The sequence below is a fragment of the Microcaecilia unicolor genome, chromosome 5, assembly GCF_901765095.1.
Source record: "Microcaecilia unicolor chromosome 5, aMicUni1.1, whole genome shotgun sequence".
Classification (NCBI taxonomy): Eukaryota; Metazoa; Chordata; class Amphibia; order Gymnophiona; family Siphonopidae; genus Microcaecilia; species Microcaecilia unicolor.
The window spans coordinates 39,558,615-39,577,953 of record NC_044035.1 but is presented as its reverse complement, the minus strand read 5'-3'; the positions used below and the strand labels follow the sequence as shown (position 1 = coordinate 39,577,953).

Sequence of the window (19,339 nt, the reverse complement as noted above, 5' to 3'; positions counted from 1 at the left end):
ATAAAACCTCCAAGAGAAAAATGCCCAAAAACAAGCCATTGGGAAGTCTGGGGACCATCATTCTTCACAGACTGGCCACACAAGACATCCCAGCAGGGAACTTCACATAAAAGGTCCCAAGTACACATCTCACCATAACCTCCTTATATTTTATGGTGAGCATTCCAGGAGCAGAAAAACACCTATTGTCAGTGGCGTGCTGAGGGCAGGACAGTGGCGGCAGGGAGCTGTCAGCTCTGCCAGTTCCCTGCACCCTCTGATGTTACTTCCTGTTTCAGGGCAGGGAACCAGCAGAACCGACAGCCTTGCAACTGCTCCCAGCACTCCCAGGAGGTAAGAGCAATACGCTGGGGGGGGGGGGGGGGGGGGGGGAGGGGAGTATGCAGCACCGATCTGCGCTGGGTGGCAGCTGACTTAGAAACACCACTGCCTATTGTGCACCACTATATAAGCTCTCAAGCTTGCAGGTGTCACCTATATGTAGGTACAGTAGATATTTAGTGTATTTTGTAGAGCTCATGTTTCACCACCAGTTAGAGTGGGATATGGACCTGGGCCACCTTCTCTACAGTCCACTGCACTGCCCACTAGGCTATTCCTGTTTGCTGTTCTAATAGGAACAACTATCATATGTAAAGCTGTCATAGGGCCTGGTATGAACTGTCAGTGTAGTAGTCTCAGGAAGGAGAAAATCCAGGCTTCACGGGCATACAGCAGCAAAGAAAGTGAGGCAACAAAAGAGACAAGGATTCCAAAAGATGAAAAATGGAACCTTTAATTTTGTAAGCAAAATAGATTGTCTAGCATATAACACACTCAACACAACCGTGTTTCAGCATGTCTGCCTACATCAGGAGTCAATGTACCTGTCACTATCGCTGGTGCAGTTAGATCCAGTGCATATATAAAATATACTTGCAACAGCCATGAAAAAGTAGAACATGAGACAGTCAACAGCATTCCTGCTCTGGGAAAGATCCAGCAGTTTGATGTAACTTCCTGTTTATGGGTCCAGCAGAGCCCACAGCAGCATGCAAAGGGAATGTCCTTGCACTTGCCTTTTACTTGCAGCTGCGGTGAAGAGAGACACAGCGGATTGATGCAGGAACTTCAAACCACCAAAATGAGTGAGCCGGTGGGGGTGGGGCTGCTTAAGGTGGGCTGGAGGCTCTGCAAGTTTGGGAGCATCAGGCTGCGGCTTTGCGGCCAGAGGTTCCTGGGTAACAGGAATAAAGCCCCTTGTGAGGTGGCTTGCAAGCAGCATTATTCCTCTAAAATGGGATTCAGCGACCTGCAGTACAGGGATCCCGCCAGCTGCTAAATCCTGCAAGGCATCAAGGTGCAGTAAAGAGCGAACGTTTACTGCATGTTAATCAATTTCCCCCACAGCAGAGTCTGATATTTTGTTCTGAGGGGCCCTTTATGCAAAGTAGTAAGAAAACAAAATTTTACATTTTTTGTAAATAAAATGAGAAGTGAATTTAAGTAGACTAAAAATAAACCTTTATTGTAAGACAGTCTTTTATAAACACACAACATATTTTTGCAAAATACACATCTTTTCCTAAATCTCAAGACTATTCCTAAAATAAATTCAAAATAAACCAAAAATAACAAACACTTTATGGTTAGAGACATCACAAAAGCAGTACTTTTGGTTAAATCAGTCACTTTAAAAAAAATGCAGGGGTCCTTTTACTGAGGTGCGCTAAATAAGATGTCCATTATATTCCTATGGGCATCTTATTTAGCATGCAATAAATCTGTTAGTGGACCTTAGTAGAAGCACCCCATAATCTTTTGCAAGAAAAAAATTAATTTTGAAATTTAAGATATACATTGCAATCAAAAGTATCACCACACCTTGGCTCAATCATTACATCAAGCAACGAAACAATGAAAATATAATACAATTTAGTATAACAAAATAACATCCATATGTATTGAACATCTCTAAATGAATCAACCATCTATTCTAGCCATAGTCTAAGCAGTGCTAGTGTCTCTAATAGTGACTCAAAGTTTGTGATGAATACATTCCACATTATTTAAAAATGGTACTTGTTAAATTAAACTAAGAAAGAGGCAGACTGGCCACCCTCTTCTTTCTGTCATGCCTCCACCAGTCTAGATGATTTCAATTGGTGGTCTTGTGTGTTACAGTGAAACCACAGACTTTCTTGTCATTTTCTGTGCCAAAATCTTGACCTAGCTATTCTATAGTAAGGATTGCTCACTACTTGCAGTAAACAAATTTTGCCCACGTAGCTGCTGCTTAAATCTGAAGGTGATCAAGAGTCAGCACGTAATACAAGCTACGTCACTTCTTTAAAATAATGCATTAACGTGTAGATTTCTTCAAAGCGCACAAAAGGTATTCCCACGTTATAGAAAAAAGATGTACTGAAAGGAGGAAGAGCTCTAGGGCCCCTTTTAAAAAGGCATGCTAGTGGTTTTTGTGCGTGCTAAAAAGTAGCGTGCGCTAAACGCTAAGATGCCCATTATATTCCTATGGGTGTCTTAGCGTTTAGCGCACACTAATTTTTAGTGCGCACTAAATCCGCTAGCGCACCTTTATAAAAGACCTCCTTACTGATATCAGCAATGAGATGGCAAAATCAGCAGCAAGCCGATGTCATCTCACTTTTGCTAGCATCGGCCTATTCCTAGGGAAGAAAAGGTTCCGTTTAGTGTTACAATAATAATCCAAGGAGATTAATACTGGTATATTAAACTCGCTGCTGCTTTTGTTTTCATATCAGCAATGATAAACCCAAGTACCAATTAAGGGGCACTTTTACTAAAGCTTAGCAAGTGCTAACGGGCATTAATGTGTGCTAACTGCTCTGTGTCTTATTTTATACCTATGGGCCAGATGGCACTTAGTGCATGCTAAGATTTAAGGACCCCCTTACTACTTTCTTGGTCTGATCCTTCCTATGGTGGCCTTATTCTTGGTCTTCCCCCCCCCCCCCCTAACGTTCTTATTTCCTATAGTTTGGCTTTTTAATTTTTTTTTTTGGGGGGGGGGGGGGGGCTTGCTTACTAACACCTGCTCTTATTGTATTTGGAACTACTCTGAGGTTTCCTCCAATTTAGCCCACTGCGCCAGAGGCCACAGAACGCAGTTCTTTCTGGAGCTTGGGTCTGATCACTAGCTGTATGATGGCTGAGACTTGAGACCACCCTTCTCTCATGTTTGCAGACAATGCTCGCACAGCATGCTCAATATGAACAGCAGAGGTAGGGCTCCCACATGGCAGTGCTGGGCATCCTATCAGCCTTGCATTTTTGAGCTTTATAAAACAAAAGGCGTGCGTTCACATATTCCAATTAGCTCTCCCATTACAAATTTTTTTGTTACCCTTCAACTACTTCTGAGGAACAACACTCCAGCATCTGTATACCAATAATAGTGATATGAATGGGATGAGTTTAATTCATTTGATGAAATCAAAGAAAAAGTGGTAGGTTTGTGCTAAATGCTAAGTGATGTCTTATTCTAAGAAAAGAAAAAAAAAAGTCATAGAACTTCTTTAATGAGGATTACGCAAGTAATTTCAATGAAATACAATTTTTTTGGAAAGAGTAGAGCAGTTTCTACGGAGAAACGGATTTGCCACTGAAAAATATTCTTCAAGCAGATATGACAAAGGGGTTACAGACCTCCTCAAGGCATATATACGGCAAACCAACAGCAAGCCAGACATTTAAATGCACCATTTTTGGAACATTCTGCAGGCTCGCCCCAGGACCTTCTGAACAGATGTGCCACCCAAGCTGATTTTACTGATCACCCAGTTAACTTAACAGAACATTTTAAAACACCGCACAATATTTCCCCGCCCCCATCCGCCTACTCCTTCATGCTAACCAGCTGGTATAAATATCTGGAGAAAATACTATTTTGGTACTCCTTTCCAACATCAATATGAGTCAGTTATGGCCAGGCATATCGCTCTTCATGTTTTGCAGGCTGTACCGCTGATGATGCAATGGGCGGTGGAATCTTCTTTCTGGTGACATGAAGATAGATCATTTTCCATGGCTTTCAGTGACAAGATGGGACATTGTTTTAGTTTTCTGTCATCTCTGGATATTCTAGAATCCATCAAGTTAAAGACAACGGTGACAACACAAGGCCGTAGTGAAGAACAAGTAAACTGTCCTGAAAAAAAAAAAAAAAAGAGAGAAGAAAATAGTAGCATTGAAACTATACGATTGAGTAAGTATTTCGAAGTATCAGTCTCACACTACATGTACAAAATAAAACATGGAAAAGAAAATAAGATGATACCTTTTTTATTGGACATAACTTAATACATTTCTTGATTAGCTTTCGAAGGTTGCCCTTCTTCCTCAGATCGGAAATAAGCAAATGAGGTAGCAGATAGTATATATGAGAGAAACATCAAAGCATTACTTTGACTGTCTGACAGAGTGGGAGGGTGGGGGTTTATTTCTCTGTTTATTACCCTCCTCTCACCTACCAACACCCATCCTGTTAGAATATCAATGAAATGCTTTGATGTCCCCATGCATACCCCCACCCTCCCACTCTGTCAGACAGTCAAAGTAATGCTTTGATGTTTCTCTTATATATACTATCTGCTACCTCATTTGCTTATTTCCGATCTGACGAAGAAGGGCGACCTTCGAAAGCTAATCAAGAAATGTATTAAGTTATGTCCAATAAAAAAGGTATCATCTTATTTTCTTTTCCATGTTTTATTTTGTTTGATTTCTATTGATAACCTTTAAGAGTGGACTAACACGGCTATCACACCTCTCTACACTACATGTACAAAACTGAAGGCTGGAATCCATTAATACAAGAATTTAATGTTAAAAAAAAAGCCTCTCTGATTGCATTGATAATTCTCACCCCAATCTAAGAAAACATTTTTGGAGACTTCACCATTCAAATGGTGAAAACTCCTAAGTTCATCTATTATTTTTAAAGTGGTGAATCTACCTTCATTGTGCAAGTAATATTGCAATGCAAGCAACAGATAAGAAAAAGAGCTGAAAGTGGAAGCTGAATCTAGGCTATCAGCCATCTGTTTAAATCTGCTGATTACTACACCTCCTGAAGTGTATACTTTCCAACCCAATGGAAGTCAAAAAGAATTATATAAGGGGTCAAGAGTGCCTGGAGGCAAAACAACTCATTAAACTTTGTTAAGTCTTAAGGGGAAAATAGTGAAAAGACACACTGAATTAAAAAAATGGAACAGATTGGACCAAGGGTTCTAGACAAATCAGCTCCCTTAAAAACGGCCTAATGCATTTCTACAAGAGAAGCAGTACCAGTTTCTGAAGCATTGAAACTTAGATAATAAAATATATTAGTTATAGATTTTACTCACCAACTTCCCAACTACCACCACACTATGAATCTCTACTCCCAACTACCCCCTACTTACCATACAACCCTCATCTCAAAACCACACCCACTCTACCAACCCTCCACCCCTAAAAGCTATTTACCCCATCCCCAAAACTATCCTCCCAAAATCATCCCAATTACTCCCATACCTATGACCCATCCCCTAATCTACTCCCCACCTCTCAAAATACCCTTTCATCTACTGCCCCAATCCTCCAAAACCACATTAACTATTCCCACACTTGTCATCTACCAATATGCCCAAAACCACCCCCTCCCCAGACCCACTTCCCCACCTACCCCTAATACTCCCACATATACTCCAAAACCACTCCAGCCCCCCCACCCCTGAACAAATCTACCGCCTCCCCTCTCTCCTTTAAGCCAATACAGCTATATATATACACACACACAAACACACGGTGCTGCAACTAATTATGGGCCACTCTTAACATGAACAAGTGAGGAAAGCAGACTGAACACAAATTGTGCAGCTTCATGATTTGTGTTAATCCATTTTAATATTGAGTTACTTTGCATTTATTTGAATGCAATGCTGCTCATTATATTTGTTTTGTGCCGTAGGCCTTTTTGCATTAGATAGTTCAAGGTGTTTTACATATTTACATGCATCACAATGCCAAAATCAGCTTTTTTTTAAATTAAAAAAAAACATAATTTTCTCTCCATAGACCACGGCATCTTAGGTCCATCAAGCCCAGTATTCTGTTTCCAACAGTGGGCAATCCAGGTCACGAGAACCTGGCAAGATCCCAGAATAGCAAAACAGATTTTATGCCACTAAGAAAGCAAATAGAATGTTAGGTATTATTAGAAAAGGAATGGAAAACAAAAATGATGATGTTATAATGCCTTTGTATCGCTTCACGGTGTGACCGCACCTCGAATATTGTGTTCAATTCTGGGTGCCACATTCAAAAAAGATATAGTGGAATTGGAAAAGGTACAGAGAAGGGCGACGAAAATGATTAAGGGGATGGGAAGATTTTCCTATGAGGAAAAGCTGAAGCGGCTAGGGCTCTTCAGCTTGGAGAAAAGGTGGCTGAGGGGAGATATGCTAGAGGTCTATAAAATACTGAGTGGAGTGGAATGGGTAGACGTGAATCGCTTGTTTACTCTTTCCAAAAATACTAGGACTAGGGGGCACACAATGAAGCTACATAGTAGTAAATGTAAAACAAATCGGAGAAAATATTTCTTCACTCAACGTGTAATTAAACTCTGGAATTGCCAGAGAATATAGTAAAAGCAGTTAGCTTAGCGGGGTTTTAAAAGGTTTGGACGGTTATGGAAAAGTCCATGGACCATTATTAAATGGACTTTGGGAAAATCATCTGTTTAGGATAAGCAGCATAAAATGTATTGTACTTTTTTGGGATCTTGCCAGGTACTTGTGACCTGGATTGGCCACTGTTAGAAACAGGACGCTGGGCTTGATGGACTTTCGGTCTGTACCAGTATGGCAATACTTGTGTACTTATGTAAACTTAACAGCCAAAGAACTTTAAAAAGGATAGAGAAAGGCTCAAATCTTGTTATAAAAGACAGCTATTTTCTGTTCTTTGGTTGCTGGAGAGGTAGCACTGCTACTGACCTGAAAAAGGCGTTAATTAAGGTGTGATGAAATAAAATATTTGCAAAGGTTATTAAGGGCAATCTGATTACTGAGTTAGCATGACAGGATCAGTATGAAGCAGTCCCCTTAGATTCAAAACTATATAAGGAGGCAAGGTCCCACTTAACTTTCTTTCTGAAGTTCTGAGAGAAGAGGACATTTCTCTGGTAAGTGAACATTATTTTGCTTTGAGCTTTGGGAACTTAAAGATTGGGGTTGAGGAATTGTAGGTTAGTGATAGGCAGAATACAAATATAAAAAAGCAAACTTTATCAGCTAATCTTTATACTCTTTTCCTCCTAGTTTTAAACCTTGAACTTTGTAGCACAGCATGCCTCTAGCAGGTGGTTTCTGCCTAAGTATTGCGGTTTGCAATTTGCTCAGCGACCTGTTCAAAATTACCCTGGAAGCAGGTTTTTCAGAACTGAAACACCATGCTCTCCTCATAGTGGGTGTTGGGGGCTCTTCTTTGGCTTCAGCGCTGTGCCACTGTGGTGTTAGCTAAGTATTGAGGTTGCTGTTCCTTGGTTTTATTGCAAAATTTATACAAAAGCAATTAAAATGATCAAAAATTAAACAAACAATAATTTAAGCATAGGCAGCAAATGATTAATATATATGAAGTGCTGTAGATCTGGAATAGCTTAGCGCTACAGAAGATCACATAGCCCACCTGATTTCCCTTATGATGCCTCCTAGCTGGTTTTTCCTTGTTAAATTTTGTTGGGCTTTTTTGGTAATATAGTCTTACGTTTCTCACCACTGTTGTTCAGGTTTGTTACTCCCTTTGTTTTTTTCATTTTCCTATTGAGGAGTGACATTTGTTCCTTTATACATTTTTGTGGATGATTTGGGTTTCTGCCAGGTACTTGTGACCTGGCTTGACCACTGTTGGGAACAGGATACTGGGGTAGATCTTGGTCTGACCTAGTATGGCTATTCTTAAGTTCATCTCCCTCATTTCCTACAGATTTCCCCTACCCTGGACCTCCTCATTTCCTACAGATTGCCCCTACCCTGGACCTCCCTCTACCTTCCTTCTTATGTCCCAGTATTTCACCAACTCTCCCCCTTTCCCACACTCCCATGTCTAGTTTCCCCCTTTCCCCCACTCCCACCTCCAGCTTCTCCCCTCTAACTTTCTACTCCCCCACCCCCATGTTCAGCACTTCCCCTCTGCTTTGCTAGTTTATCACCCCTCATATCCAGAATCACCCTCATCTTTCTACTCCTTGTGCCCAGCATCTCCCAAATTCCTACCCCCTTCAACAGCCCTCCTTTTGTATTTCTAGCCTTCCTTTTGCAACTCCCAAGCTTGCATATTAATTTAATAAATTTATAACCCACACCATCTACTACTCTGAGTGGTTTACAAAAATAACACATAAAAAACACATAACATTCACAGTAAAATCATCATAACAACTGAATAATCACACAAAGCGAATGCTACATACCTGTAGAAGGTATTCTCCGAGGACAGCAGGCTGATTGTTCTCACTGATGGGTGACGTCCACGGCAGCCCCTCCAATCGGAATCTTCACTAGCAAAGTCCTTTGCTAGCATGCGCGGCCGTCTTCCCGCCCGAAACCGGCTTGAGCCGGCCAGTCTCATATGTAGCAAAAACCAAGACAAGGGAAGACACAACTCCAAAGGGGAGGCGGGCGGGTTTGTGAGAACAATCAGCCTGCTGTCCTCGGAGAATACCTTCTACAGGTATGTAGCATTCGCTTTCTCCGAGGACAAGCAGGCTGCTTGTTCTCACTGATGGGGTATCCCTAGCCCCCAGGCTCACTCAAAACAACAACCATGGTCAATTGGGCCTCGCAACGGCGAGGACATAACTGAGATTGACCTAAAAAATTTACCAACTAACTGAGAGTGCAGCCTGGAACAGAACAAACAGGGCCCTCGGGGGTGGAGTTGGATCCTAAAGCCCAAACAGGTTCTGAAGAACTGACTGCCCGAACCGACTGTCGCGTCGGGTATCCTGCTGCAGGCAGTAATGAGATGTGAATGTGTGGACAGATGACCACGTCGCAGCTTTGCAAATTTCTTCAATGGAGGCTGACTTCAAGTGGGCTACCGACGCAGCCATGGCTCTCACATTATGAGCCGTGACATGACCCTCAAGAGCCAGCCCCGCCTGGGCGTAAGTGAAGGAAATGCAATCTGCTAGCCAATTGGATACGGTGCGTTTCCCCACAGCCACTCCCCTCCTATTGGGATCAAAAGAAACAAACAATTGGGCGGACTGTCTGTTGGGCTGTGTCCGCTCCAGGTAGAAGGCCAATTCTCTCTTGCAGTCCAATGTGTGCAGCTGACGTTCAGCAGGGCAGGAATGAGGACGGGGAAAGAATGTTGGCAAGACAATTGACTGGTTCAGATGGAACTCCGACACGACCTTTGGCAAGAACAGGGTGAGTGCGGAGGACTACTCTGTTATGATGAAATTTGGTGTAAGGGGCCTGGGCTACCAGGGCCTGAAGCTCACTGACTCTACGAGCTGAAGTAACTGCCACCAAGAAAATGACCTTCCAAGTCAAGTACTTCAGATGGCAGGAGTTCAGTGGCTCAAAAGGAGGTTTCATCAGCTGGGTGAGAACGACATTGAGATCCCATGACACTGTAGGAGGCTTGACAGGGGGCTTTGACAAAAGCAAACCTCTCATGAAGCGAACAACTAAAGGCTGTCCTGAGATCAGCTTACCTTCCACACGGTAATGGTATGCACTGATTGCACTAAGGTGAACTCTTACAGAGTTGGTCTTGAGACCAGACTCAGACAAGTGCAGAAGGTATTCAAGCAGGGTCTGTGTAGGACAAGAGCGAGGATCTAGGGCCTTGCTGTCACACCAGACGGCAAACCTCCTCCATAGAAAGAAGTAACTCCTCTTAGTGGAATCTTTCCTGGAAGCAAGATGCGGGAGACACCCTCTGACAGACCCAAAGAGGCAAAGTCTACGCTCTCAACATCCAGGCCGTGAGAGCCAGGGACCGGAGGTTGGGATGCAGAAGAGCCCCTTCGTCCTGTGTGATGAGGGTCGGAAAACACTCCAATCTCCAGGGTTCTTCGGAGGATAACTCCAGAAGAAGAGGGAACCAGATCTGACGCGGCCAAGAAGGAGCAATCAGAATCATGGTGCCTCGGTCTTGCTTGAGTTTCAACAAAGTCTTCCCCACCAGAGGAATGGGAGGATAAGCATACAGCAGACCCTCCCCCCAATCCAGGAGGAAGGCATCCGATGCCAGTCTGCCGTGGGCCTGAAGCCTGGAACAGAACTGAGGGACTTTGTGGTTGGCTCGAGATGCGAAGAGATCCACCAAGGGGGTGCCCCACGCTTGGAAGATCTGTCGCACTACACGGGAATTGAGCGACCACTCGTGAGGTTGCATAATCCTGCTCAGTCTGTCGGCCAGACTGTTGTTTACGCCTGACAGATATGTGGCTTGGAGCACCATGCCGTGACGGCGAGCCCAGAGCCACATGCTGACGGCTTCCTGACACAGGGGGCGAGATCCGGTGCCCCCCTGCTTGTTGACGTAGTACATGGCAACCTGGTTGTCTGTCTGAATTTGAATAATTTGGTGGGACAGCCGATCTCTGAAAGCCTTCAGAGCGTTCCAGATCGCTCGCAACTCCAGAAGATTGATCTGTAGATCGCGTTCCTGGAGGGACCAGCTTCCTTGGGTGTGAAGCCCATCGACATGAGCTCCCCATCCCAGGAGAGACGCATCCGTGGTCAGCACTTTTTGTGGCTGAGGAATTTGGAAAGGACGTCCCAGAGTCAGATTGGACCACATCGTCCACCAATACAGGGATTCGAGAAAACTCGTGGACAGGTGGATCACGTCTTCTAGATCCCCAGCAGCCTGAAACCACTGGGAAGCTAGGGTCCATTGAGCAGATCTCATGTGAAGGCGGGCCATGGGAGTCACATGAACTGTGGAGGCCATGTGGTCCAGCAATCTCAACATCTGCCGAGCTGTGATCTGCTGGGACGCTCGCACCCGCGAGACGAGGGACACCAAGTTGTTGGCTCTCGCCTCTGGGAGATAGGCGCGAGCCGTCCGAGAATCCAGCAGAGCTCCTATGAATTCGAGTCTCTGCGTTGGGAGAAGATGGGACTTTGGGTAATTTATCACAAACCCCAGTAGCTCCAGGAGGCGAATAGTCATCTGCATGGACTGCAGGGCTCCTGCCTCGGTCGTGTTCTTCACCAGCCAATCGTCGAGATATGGGAACACGTGCACCCCCAGCCTGCGAAGTGCCGCTGCTACTACAGCCAAGCACTTTGTGAACACCCTGGGCGCAGAGGCGAGCCCAAAGCGTAGCACACAGTACTGGAAGTGACGTGTGCCCAGCTGAAATCGCAGATACTGTCTGTGAGCTGGCAGTATCGGGATGTGTGTGTAGGCATCCTTCAAGTCCAGAGAGCATAGCCAATCGTTTTCCTGAATCATGGGAAGTAGGGTGCCCAGGGAAAGCATCCTGAACTTTTCTTTGACTAGATATTTGTTCAGGGCCCTTAGGTCTAGGATGGGACGCATTCCCCCTGTTTTCTTTTCCACAAGGAAGTACCTGGAATAGAATCCCAGCCCTTCTTGCCCGGATGGCACGGGCTCGACCGCATTGGCGCTGAGAAGGGCGGAGAGTTCCTCTGCAAGTACCTGCTTGTGCTGGAAGCTGTAAGACTGAGCTCCCGGTGGACAATTTGGAGGTTCTGAGGCCAAATTGAGGGTGTATCCCTGCCGGACTATTTGAAGAACCCACTGATCGGAGGTTATGAGAGGCCACCTTTGGTGAAAAGCTTTCAACCTCCCTCCGACTGGCAGGTCGCCCGGCACGGACACTTGGATGTCGGCTATGCTCTGCTGGAGCCAGTCAAAAGCTCGCCCCTTGCTTTTGCTGGGGAGCCGAGGGGCCTTGCTGAGTCGCACGCTGCTGACGAGAGCGAGCGCGCTGGGGCTTAGCCTGGGCCGCAGGCTGTCGAGAAGGAGGATTGTACCTACGCTTGCCAGAAGAGTAGGGACCAGTCTTCCTTCCCCCGAAAAATCTTCTACCTGTGGAGGTAGATGCTGAAGGCTGCCGGCGGGAGAACTTGTCGAATGCGGTATCCCGCTGGTGGAGATGCTCTACCACCTGCTCGACCTTCTCTCCAAAAATATTGTCCGCACGGCAAGGCGAGTCCGCAATCCGCTGCTGGAGTCTATTCTCCAGGTCGGAGGCACGCAGCCATGAGAGCCTGCGCATCACCACACCTTGAGCAGCGGCCCTGGACGCAACATCAAAGGTGTCATACACCCCTCTGGCCAGGAATTTTCTGCACGCCTTCAGCTGCCTGACCACCTCCTGAAAAGGCTTGGCTTGCTCAGGGGGGAGCGCATCAACCAAGCCCACCAACTGCCGCACATTGTTCCGCATGTGTATGCTCGTGTAGAGCTGGTAAGACTGAATTTTGGCCACGAGCATAGAGGAATGGTAGGCCTTCCTCCCAAAGGAGTCTAAGGTTCTAGAGTCTTTGCCCGGGGGCACCGAAGCATGCTCCCTAGAACTCTTAGCCTTCTTTAGGGCCAAATCCACAACTCCAGAGTCATGAGGCAACTGGGTGCGCATCAGCTCTGGGTCCCCATGGATCCGGTACTGGGACTCAATCTTCTTGGGAATGTGGGGATTACTTAGTGGCTTGGTCCAGTTCGCAAGCAATGTCTTTTTTAGGACATGGTGCAAGGGAACAGTGGACGCTTCCTTAGGTGGAGAAGGATAGTCCAGGAGCTCAAACATTTCAGCCCTGGGCTCGTCCTCCACAACCACCGGGAAGGGGATGGCCGTAGACATCTCCCGGACAAAGGAAGCGAAAGACAGACTCTCAGGAGGAGAAAGCTGTCTTTCAGGAGAGGGAGTGGGATCGGAAGGAAGACCCTCAGACTCCTCGTCAGAGAAATATCTGGGGTCTTCTTCCTCTTCCCACGAGGCCTCACCCTCGGTGTCAGACACAAGTTCACGGACCTGTGTCTGCAACCGTGCCCGACTCGACTCCGTGGAGCCACGTCCACGATGGGGGCGTCGAGAGGTAGACTCCCTCGCCCGCATCGGCGAAGCTCCCTCCGCCGACGTAGTCGGGGAGCCCTCCTGGGAGGTGGCTGCAGTCGGCACCGCACCCGGTACCGACGTCGGGGACCTCACCCCGGGCGATGGGCCAGCCGGCGCCACACTCGACGGTACCGGAGGCGCAAGCACCGCCGGTACCGGAGGGGTAGGGCGCAACAGCTCTCCCAGAATCTCTGGGAGAACGGCCCGGAAGCTCTCGTTCAGAGCGGCTGCAGAGAAAGGCAGAGAGGTCGATGCAGGCGTCGACGTCAGAACCTGTTCCGGGCGTGGAGGCTGTTCCGGGCTGTCCAAAGTGGAGCGCATCGACACCTCCTGAACAGAGGGTGAGCGGTCCTCTCGGTGCCGATGCCTGCTGGGTGCCGACTCCCTCGGCGACCCAGAGCTCTCGGTGCCGACGCGGGGAGGAGATCGGTGTCGATGCTTCTTTGACTTCTTCCGAAGCATGTCACCGGAGCTCCCCGGCACCGACGAGGAGGACGTAGAATCCAGCCGTCGCTTCCTCGGGGCCGAGGTCGAAGGAGGTCGATCTCGGGGGGGCTGTACCGCAGGAGCCCTCAGGGTAGGGGGAGACCCACCCGAAGGCTCACCGCCACCAGCAGGGGAATGGACAGCCCTCACCTGCACTCCAGACGATGCACCACCGTCCGACGACATCAGCAGACGAGGTCCCGGTACCACAGACGTCGATGCAGTCGCCCGATGCCTCAGCGCCGATGCAGAGACTCGATGCCTCGATGCACCCGATACACTAGCAGCCGAGGAAGAAGGTCTGGACGCTGACGACGTCGATGCACTCGATGCCCCCGATGCCGACGAAAAGCCCGAGAACAAAACGTTCCACTGGGCTAATCTCGCTACCTGAGTCCGCCTTTGTAACAGGGAACACAGACTACAGTTCTGAGGACGGTGCTCGGCCCCCAGACACTGAAGACACGACGAGTGCCTATCAGTGAGCGAGATTACCCGGGCGCACTGGGTGCACTTCTTGAAGCCGCTGGAAGGCTTCGATGTCATGGGCGGAAAAATCACGCCGGCGAAATCAAAATCCGAAATGACGAAAGTGAGCACCAAAACTTTAAGGGAGAAAAATCTCGACCGAGGCCGAAAAGAGGCCTACCCCGACGACGAAAGAAAACTTACCGGGGCAAAATCTGAAAAATACGGGAAGGGGCAAACGAAACCCGAGAGGGCTTCCGGAGCACTTCCCAACAGTTTTTAAGGATTTTCCGAAGAAAAAACACGTCGAAAAAGGACGCGCGAGGTCGACTTTCCGGGGCTCGACACGACGAAAACACAACCGTACCGAGTGCGGACGAAAGAAGACTGGCCAGCTCAAGCCGGTTTCGGGCGGGAAGACGGCCGCGCATGCGCGGTGCGCGCGAGGGCTAGCAAAGGACTTTGCTAGTGAAGATTCCGATTGGAGGGGCTGCCGTGGACGTCACCCATCAGTGAGAACAAGCAGCCTGCTTGTCCTCGGAGAAATTGCTACACATAATCATTACACAATAGCAAAAGTCTGTTGAAAGAGAAAAGCTTATAACTGCTTCCTAAAAGAAAGAATCAACTGAGCATCTTGCAATTGCTGCAGGAGGCTATTCCATAATTTAGGTGCTGCAATCATGAAAATCTGTTTCTGTGTGTGTGTGTGTGTGTGTGGGGGGGGGGGGGGGGGGACATAAACCTTCAAGGTACTTGCAAGACAGACTGGTGTCTGATAATGTAGCAGCTTAAAAACCTCTGTGACCTTCAGCTGTAGGGCTGTTGAGTACCTCAATGCTGTTAATAGCTCTCAGGAAACAGGAAGTCACATCACAAGGGGGCAGAACCAGTACAGCCATTAGCAATGCCATGGTACTCAACAGGCCTCAGTATTGATGAAGAGAACAAATCTCTTCTCTGGGCAGGAATCGGTCAATGTACGATACTGATGGGCTCCACAGAGGCTCGATGTTGAAGGTGATGAAAGCACTCTCAATACTGATGCATCCCTAGTGTCTAGTGCAGTTCCTGGACATTTGGAGGCTGATGTCTCCAGTGCAGACACTGATTAATCAGATTTAGAGGTGCTAAAGCTTCTCTGTTCCTCATGGCCTTGAATCTCGCTCTCTTTGTCAAATGTGAATACAGGTGTCATTGAGAAGGATCCTGATAGGGACCAAGGCACTGCAAGCACCAATCATGCAGTAATTGTACTGGATATGCTTTTCACACAATGCCTACATATTTTAAAACTTCAGAGATCACAATCCCCACTACCGTCTCTGGAAACCAAATAATCAGAAACCTACTTTCTTCCTTCTGGAAACAACCACTTCTTAATCATCCTTCTAAATGTTTTGCCACCTGTCTTCAGCCATGGCTCATTCCACCAAGTGGGAGCCATGGCTGACATTATCCTACTTCTCTATCCTCACCTCAATTACTGAAGGGACCCCCAAAATAAGAGGTCTTGACTAGATCAACTGTTTTCTTGTCTGTACCTTGTCGGCTTCTTTGTCAAATAAGCAGGCTTTAAAACCTAAATGCCTTAAAAGTCTACATCAAAACTGAATTTGACTCTTACCACACTGGTAACTAACCAGTAAAGTTCCTTCAACAAAGGCAAAGAAGCCCTTTCATAGAAGCCATGCTGCTGCATTCGGAACCAACTGTACCCATTTAACAAAATCCTTTGTAAGTTCCAATAACAGGGCACTACAATAATTTAAAGTAGAAAGAATCAACAACACAGCCACAATCTATAAGTTAAATATGATCACAATCCTTGAATCTTAAGCTACTAACTGTATGTATTTTCATTATCTATTGCACCTGTGATTCTAACATGAACCCACTGGACATCTTTACTTCCCTTTGTGTTTTTTCCTACAACCTATCAACTACGTATACTGGGTAGAGGGCTGTTCCGTGCTTTTACTAACCCTCTTCTGTAAGCTCTTTGAGCAGGGACTGTCTTTCTTCTATGTTTGTGCAGCGCTGCGTTCGCCTTGTAGCGCTATAGAAATGCTAAATAGTAGTAGTAGTAGTTTTGGTATTTTTTTTTTTTAAATATTCACCACCTGCCCATTTCTATAAAATCAATCCTATGCCCTTGTCAAGAGATATTTTAATTCATTTTTTTAATTGGGCTACCACCATGTTTTTTTTATTGACCTTTATTTCTGCACTGTGAAATCTGACAGGAATGAACTCACCCATAACCAACGGTAAACTAGCAATGAATTTTGTAGAACAGCCTCTTAGTTAAAACCTCTTAAACAGGACTAATGCACAAATAAAATTAAAGTGCCTCTAAATATAAATATGTCAAGTCAATATTTTCCTAGAAAGATCTCTGACAAAGCCAACTGCATAAACATTTGGCTTTTTAGTTCTGAAAGAAATGAAATAGGCAAATCAGAATGTAGGCTATACTGTTAAAAAAAAAAAAAAAAAAGGTTTGAACACGACCAACAGTAATAAATTGGTTCAGTTTTCATACTGGATTTCATGCCTCTCCAGTGATAGCTTGAGGCATGAGAATAGAAATACAACACTAAAAATGTCTTGTTGATATAAACATAATAAAATCTAAGATGAAATAAGAGCAAACATTAATATCAAAAACAAATCCTGAAATAGATCAAGTAAAGGCTGTAAATATACAAGCATAAATCACAAATGAAAGACTAATAAAGCAAAAGGAACCAAATAAAATGTACTAATAAAATCAGAAATCTAATTTAAAAGGTCATTCTTGAATTTCTGTTAGACAGCTAATCAGTTTATTTAGGAATGTAGAACCAAGAGACTGAATTGACCTAGGTACTTTATTAGAGGCTGACTGAAACGGCTTTTTTCAGTTTCCGCTAAAATCGAAACTGCTATTGAAACTGTCTGAAAGCTTTCTGCCAAAACAAAAACTGCAGGTAAAACTCATCACCTGGTTTCAGCCAAGGCTGATACCAAAGCCGAAAACTCAGTTTTTTTTATTTTTGATATACCACAAATCATATGAAAATAAGTAAGCAGTTTGTTTGAATGTGAACCAGTGACAACTGCTTGCAGTCTGCATCTCTCTGCTATACTCAAAGTATCCAAGCCAGAACATAATTTAAATAGATCACATTGTTTCTCTAGGCAAAATAGCCACCACACACATGAACCGCAGTTAATGACAATCTAAAAGCCATAGTGCTTTTATAATGGCTGACTTTCTGCCGCACTTGGAGTGACAGCTGACAACTCCACAGAGAGGCTACTTCCTAGTGAGTTATAGTTTATTTGCACTTATACTGCCCAAGTTAACTTACAAATCTGGGCGGTTTACAGGCTAAAAACAGAAAAATTTAGAAAAGAACTACAATATTTGATAGGACAATATCACTCAGCAGTAGCACAATCGTCAAAGGTAAAGGGTAAACAGGGGAAAAAGGGGAAAGAGACAGTATTTAGAACAAGAACAGGGAAAGGGGAGGATTTAACAGTGCAATATGATAACCTAACTCTTATGTGATTAATTGAAAGCCTGTTCAAAAAACCAAGTTTTCAAAACTTTTTTATAATTCTTAAAGGAAAGTTCAAAACGTATCAGCAGCAGTTCCATTGGGTAGGAGCTGCAAAAGAGAAAGTGTGGTGGCGGCTGGATTCTAATTGAGCTTCTTTAGGATGAAGAAGGACAAGATGATGGTCGTTTATCGAGCTGAGAAAGCGTGCTGGGGAATAGAGGATTGTGAGAGCAGAGAGAGAGAGAGTAAGTCAGGATGACCATGAGTCTTGAAAACGAGAGTGAGAAGTTTGAATGAAATGCGTTTTTCTACTGGAAGCCAATGGAGCTTTCAAACCGGGGGAGAAACATGATAAACTTTCATGCGTCACAAATGAGTTTAATAGCTGTGTTTTGTATCGACTGAAACTTCTTCAGATTTTAAAGAGAACATTCCAATATTATAGTAATCAAGCCTAATGTTATAGTAATCAAGCCTAGTTATCAGTAAAGACAGCACAAGAGTGAAATGTGTCTTGATTGAAATATCTGCGAATTGAACACAATTGACAGAGTATGTAGAAACTAGTTTGTACAGTCTAGAAATCTGAGCAGAAAAAGAAAGACCAGAATCAAGGATAATAGCTAGGAGGAGTGGCCTAGTGGTTAGGGTGGTGGACTTTGGTCCTGAGGAACTGAGTTCCATTCCCACCTCAGGCAGCTCCTTGTGACTCTGGGCAAGTCACTTAACCCTCCATTGCCCCATGTAAGCCGCATTGAGCCTGCCATGAGTGGGAAAGCGCGGGGTACAAATGTAACAAAAAAATAGCAAAATGATTCCACTGGGCAAATACATGTCCAAAAGAAGTAGTACAGATGAAAACAGTAACGGAATTCAAACATGTGTGGGATAAACACAAACGAATCCTGTTTAGAAGGAATGGATCTACGGAATCTTAGCGGAGATTGGGTGGCAACGCCAGTAATAGGGAAGAAAAAACAGTGCTGGACAGACTTCTACGGTCTATGCCCTGATCGTAACTGAATAGATATGGATGGGCTGGAGTGTAAATTTTAAGGTCTTCGATGTTAGCTTCAGATTTTTTAGTACAAGAACAGTGCTGGGCAGACTTTTACGGTCTGTGCCCTGAGAATAGCAAGGACAAATCAAACTCGGGTATACATATAAAGTATCACTTAACATGTAAAATTAGTTTATCTTGTTGGGCAGACTGGATGTACCGTTCAGGTCTTTATCTGCTGTCATTTACTATGTTACTATGTAAATCTATACACTTTGGTAACCTATGGGAGCCTAAAGACAGACAGACATACACGCCATGCCTGATGACAAATTATCTTCATGTTTCCTTAACCCAGTGGTCTTTGCTAATTTTTTTTTAACTCGGAGCTGCTTTGGGTGAAAAACTGTTGGACGGCCAACAAATATCTTCTCACACAGGGCCATGACATTGTTCAATGAGTGCAACAGACATCCATCCCAATCAATCTGCATTTCTCTTGAATCCCCCCCCCCCCCCCCCCACCTTAACTAGGCTTATGCCATCAGTCACTCTTTCCTTTAAATGCAGGAGTGATGCCCAATGATTCATGCTTCACAGCTATTATTTTTCAAAATAATGGCACCTGACCCCCAGAGATGTATTCTATTGCAGGATGCCACCATTTTGAAAGATGGTGACGCTGGAGGCAATAGCAATCAAGCATCACGTCTG

The 19,339-nt window shown here is 45.2% G+C and overlaps 1 protein-coding gene across 3 annotated transcripts in view; it reads right to left on the bottom strand.

The window, feature by feature from the left end:
- Positions 1-2,932: 2,932 nt before the first annotated feature.
- PCGF6 (polycomb group ring finger 6) overlaps positions 2,933-19,339 on the bottom strand; it is a 104,792-nt gene continuing 88,385 nt past the window's right edge. For all 3 annotated transcript variants that reach the window (XM_030202812.1, XM_030202811.1, XM_030202810.1), the window contains one exon: positions 2,933-4,168. In XM_030202812.1, the coding sequence (XP_030058672.1) occupies positions 4,112-4,168 (57 nt within the window). In that variant the 3' untranslated portion in view covers positions 2,933-4,111. The remainder of the gene's footprint in view (positions 4,169-19,339) is intronic.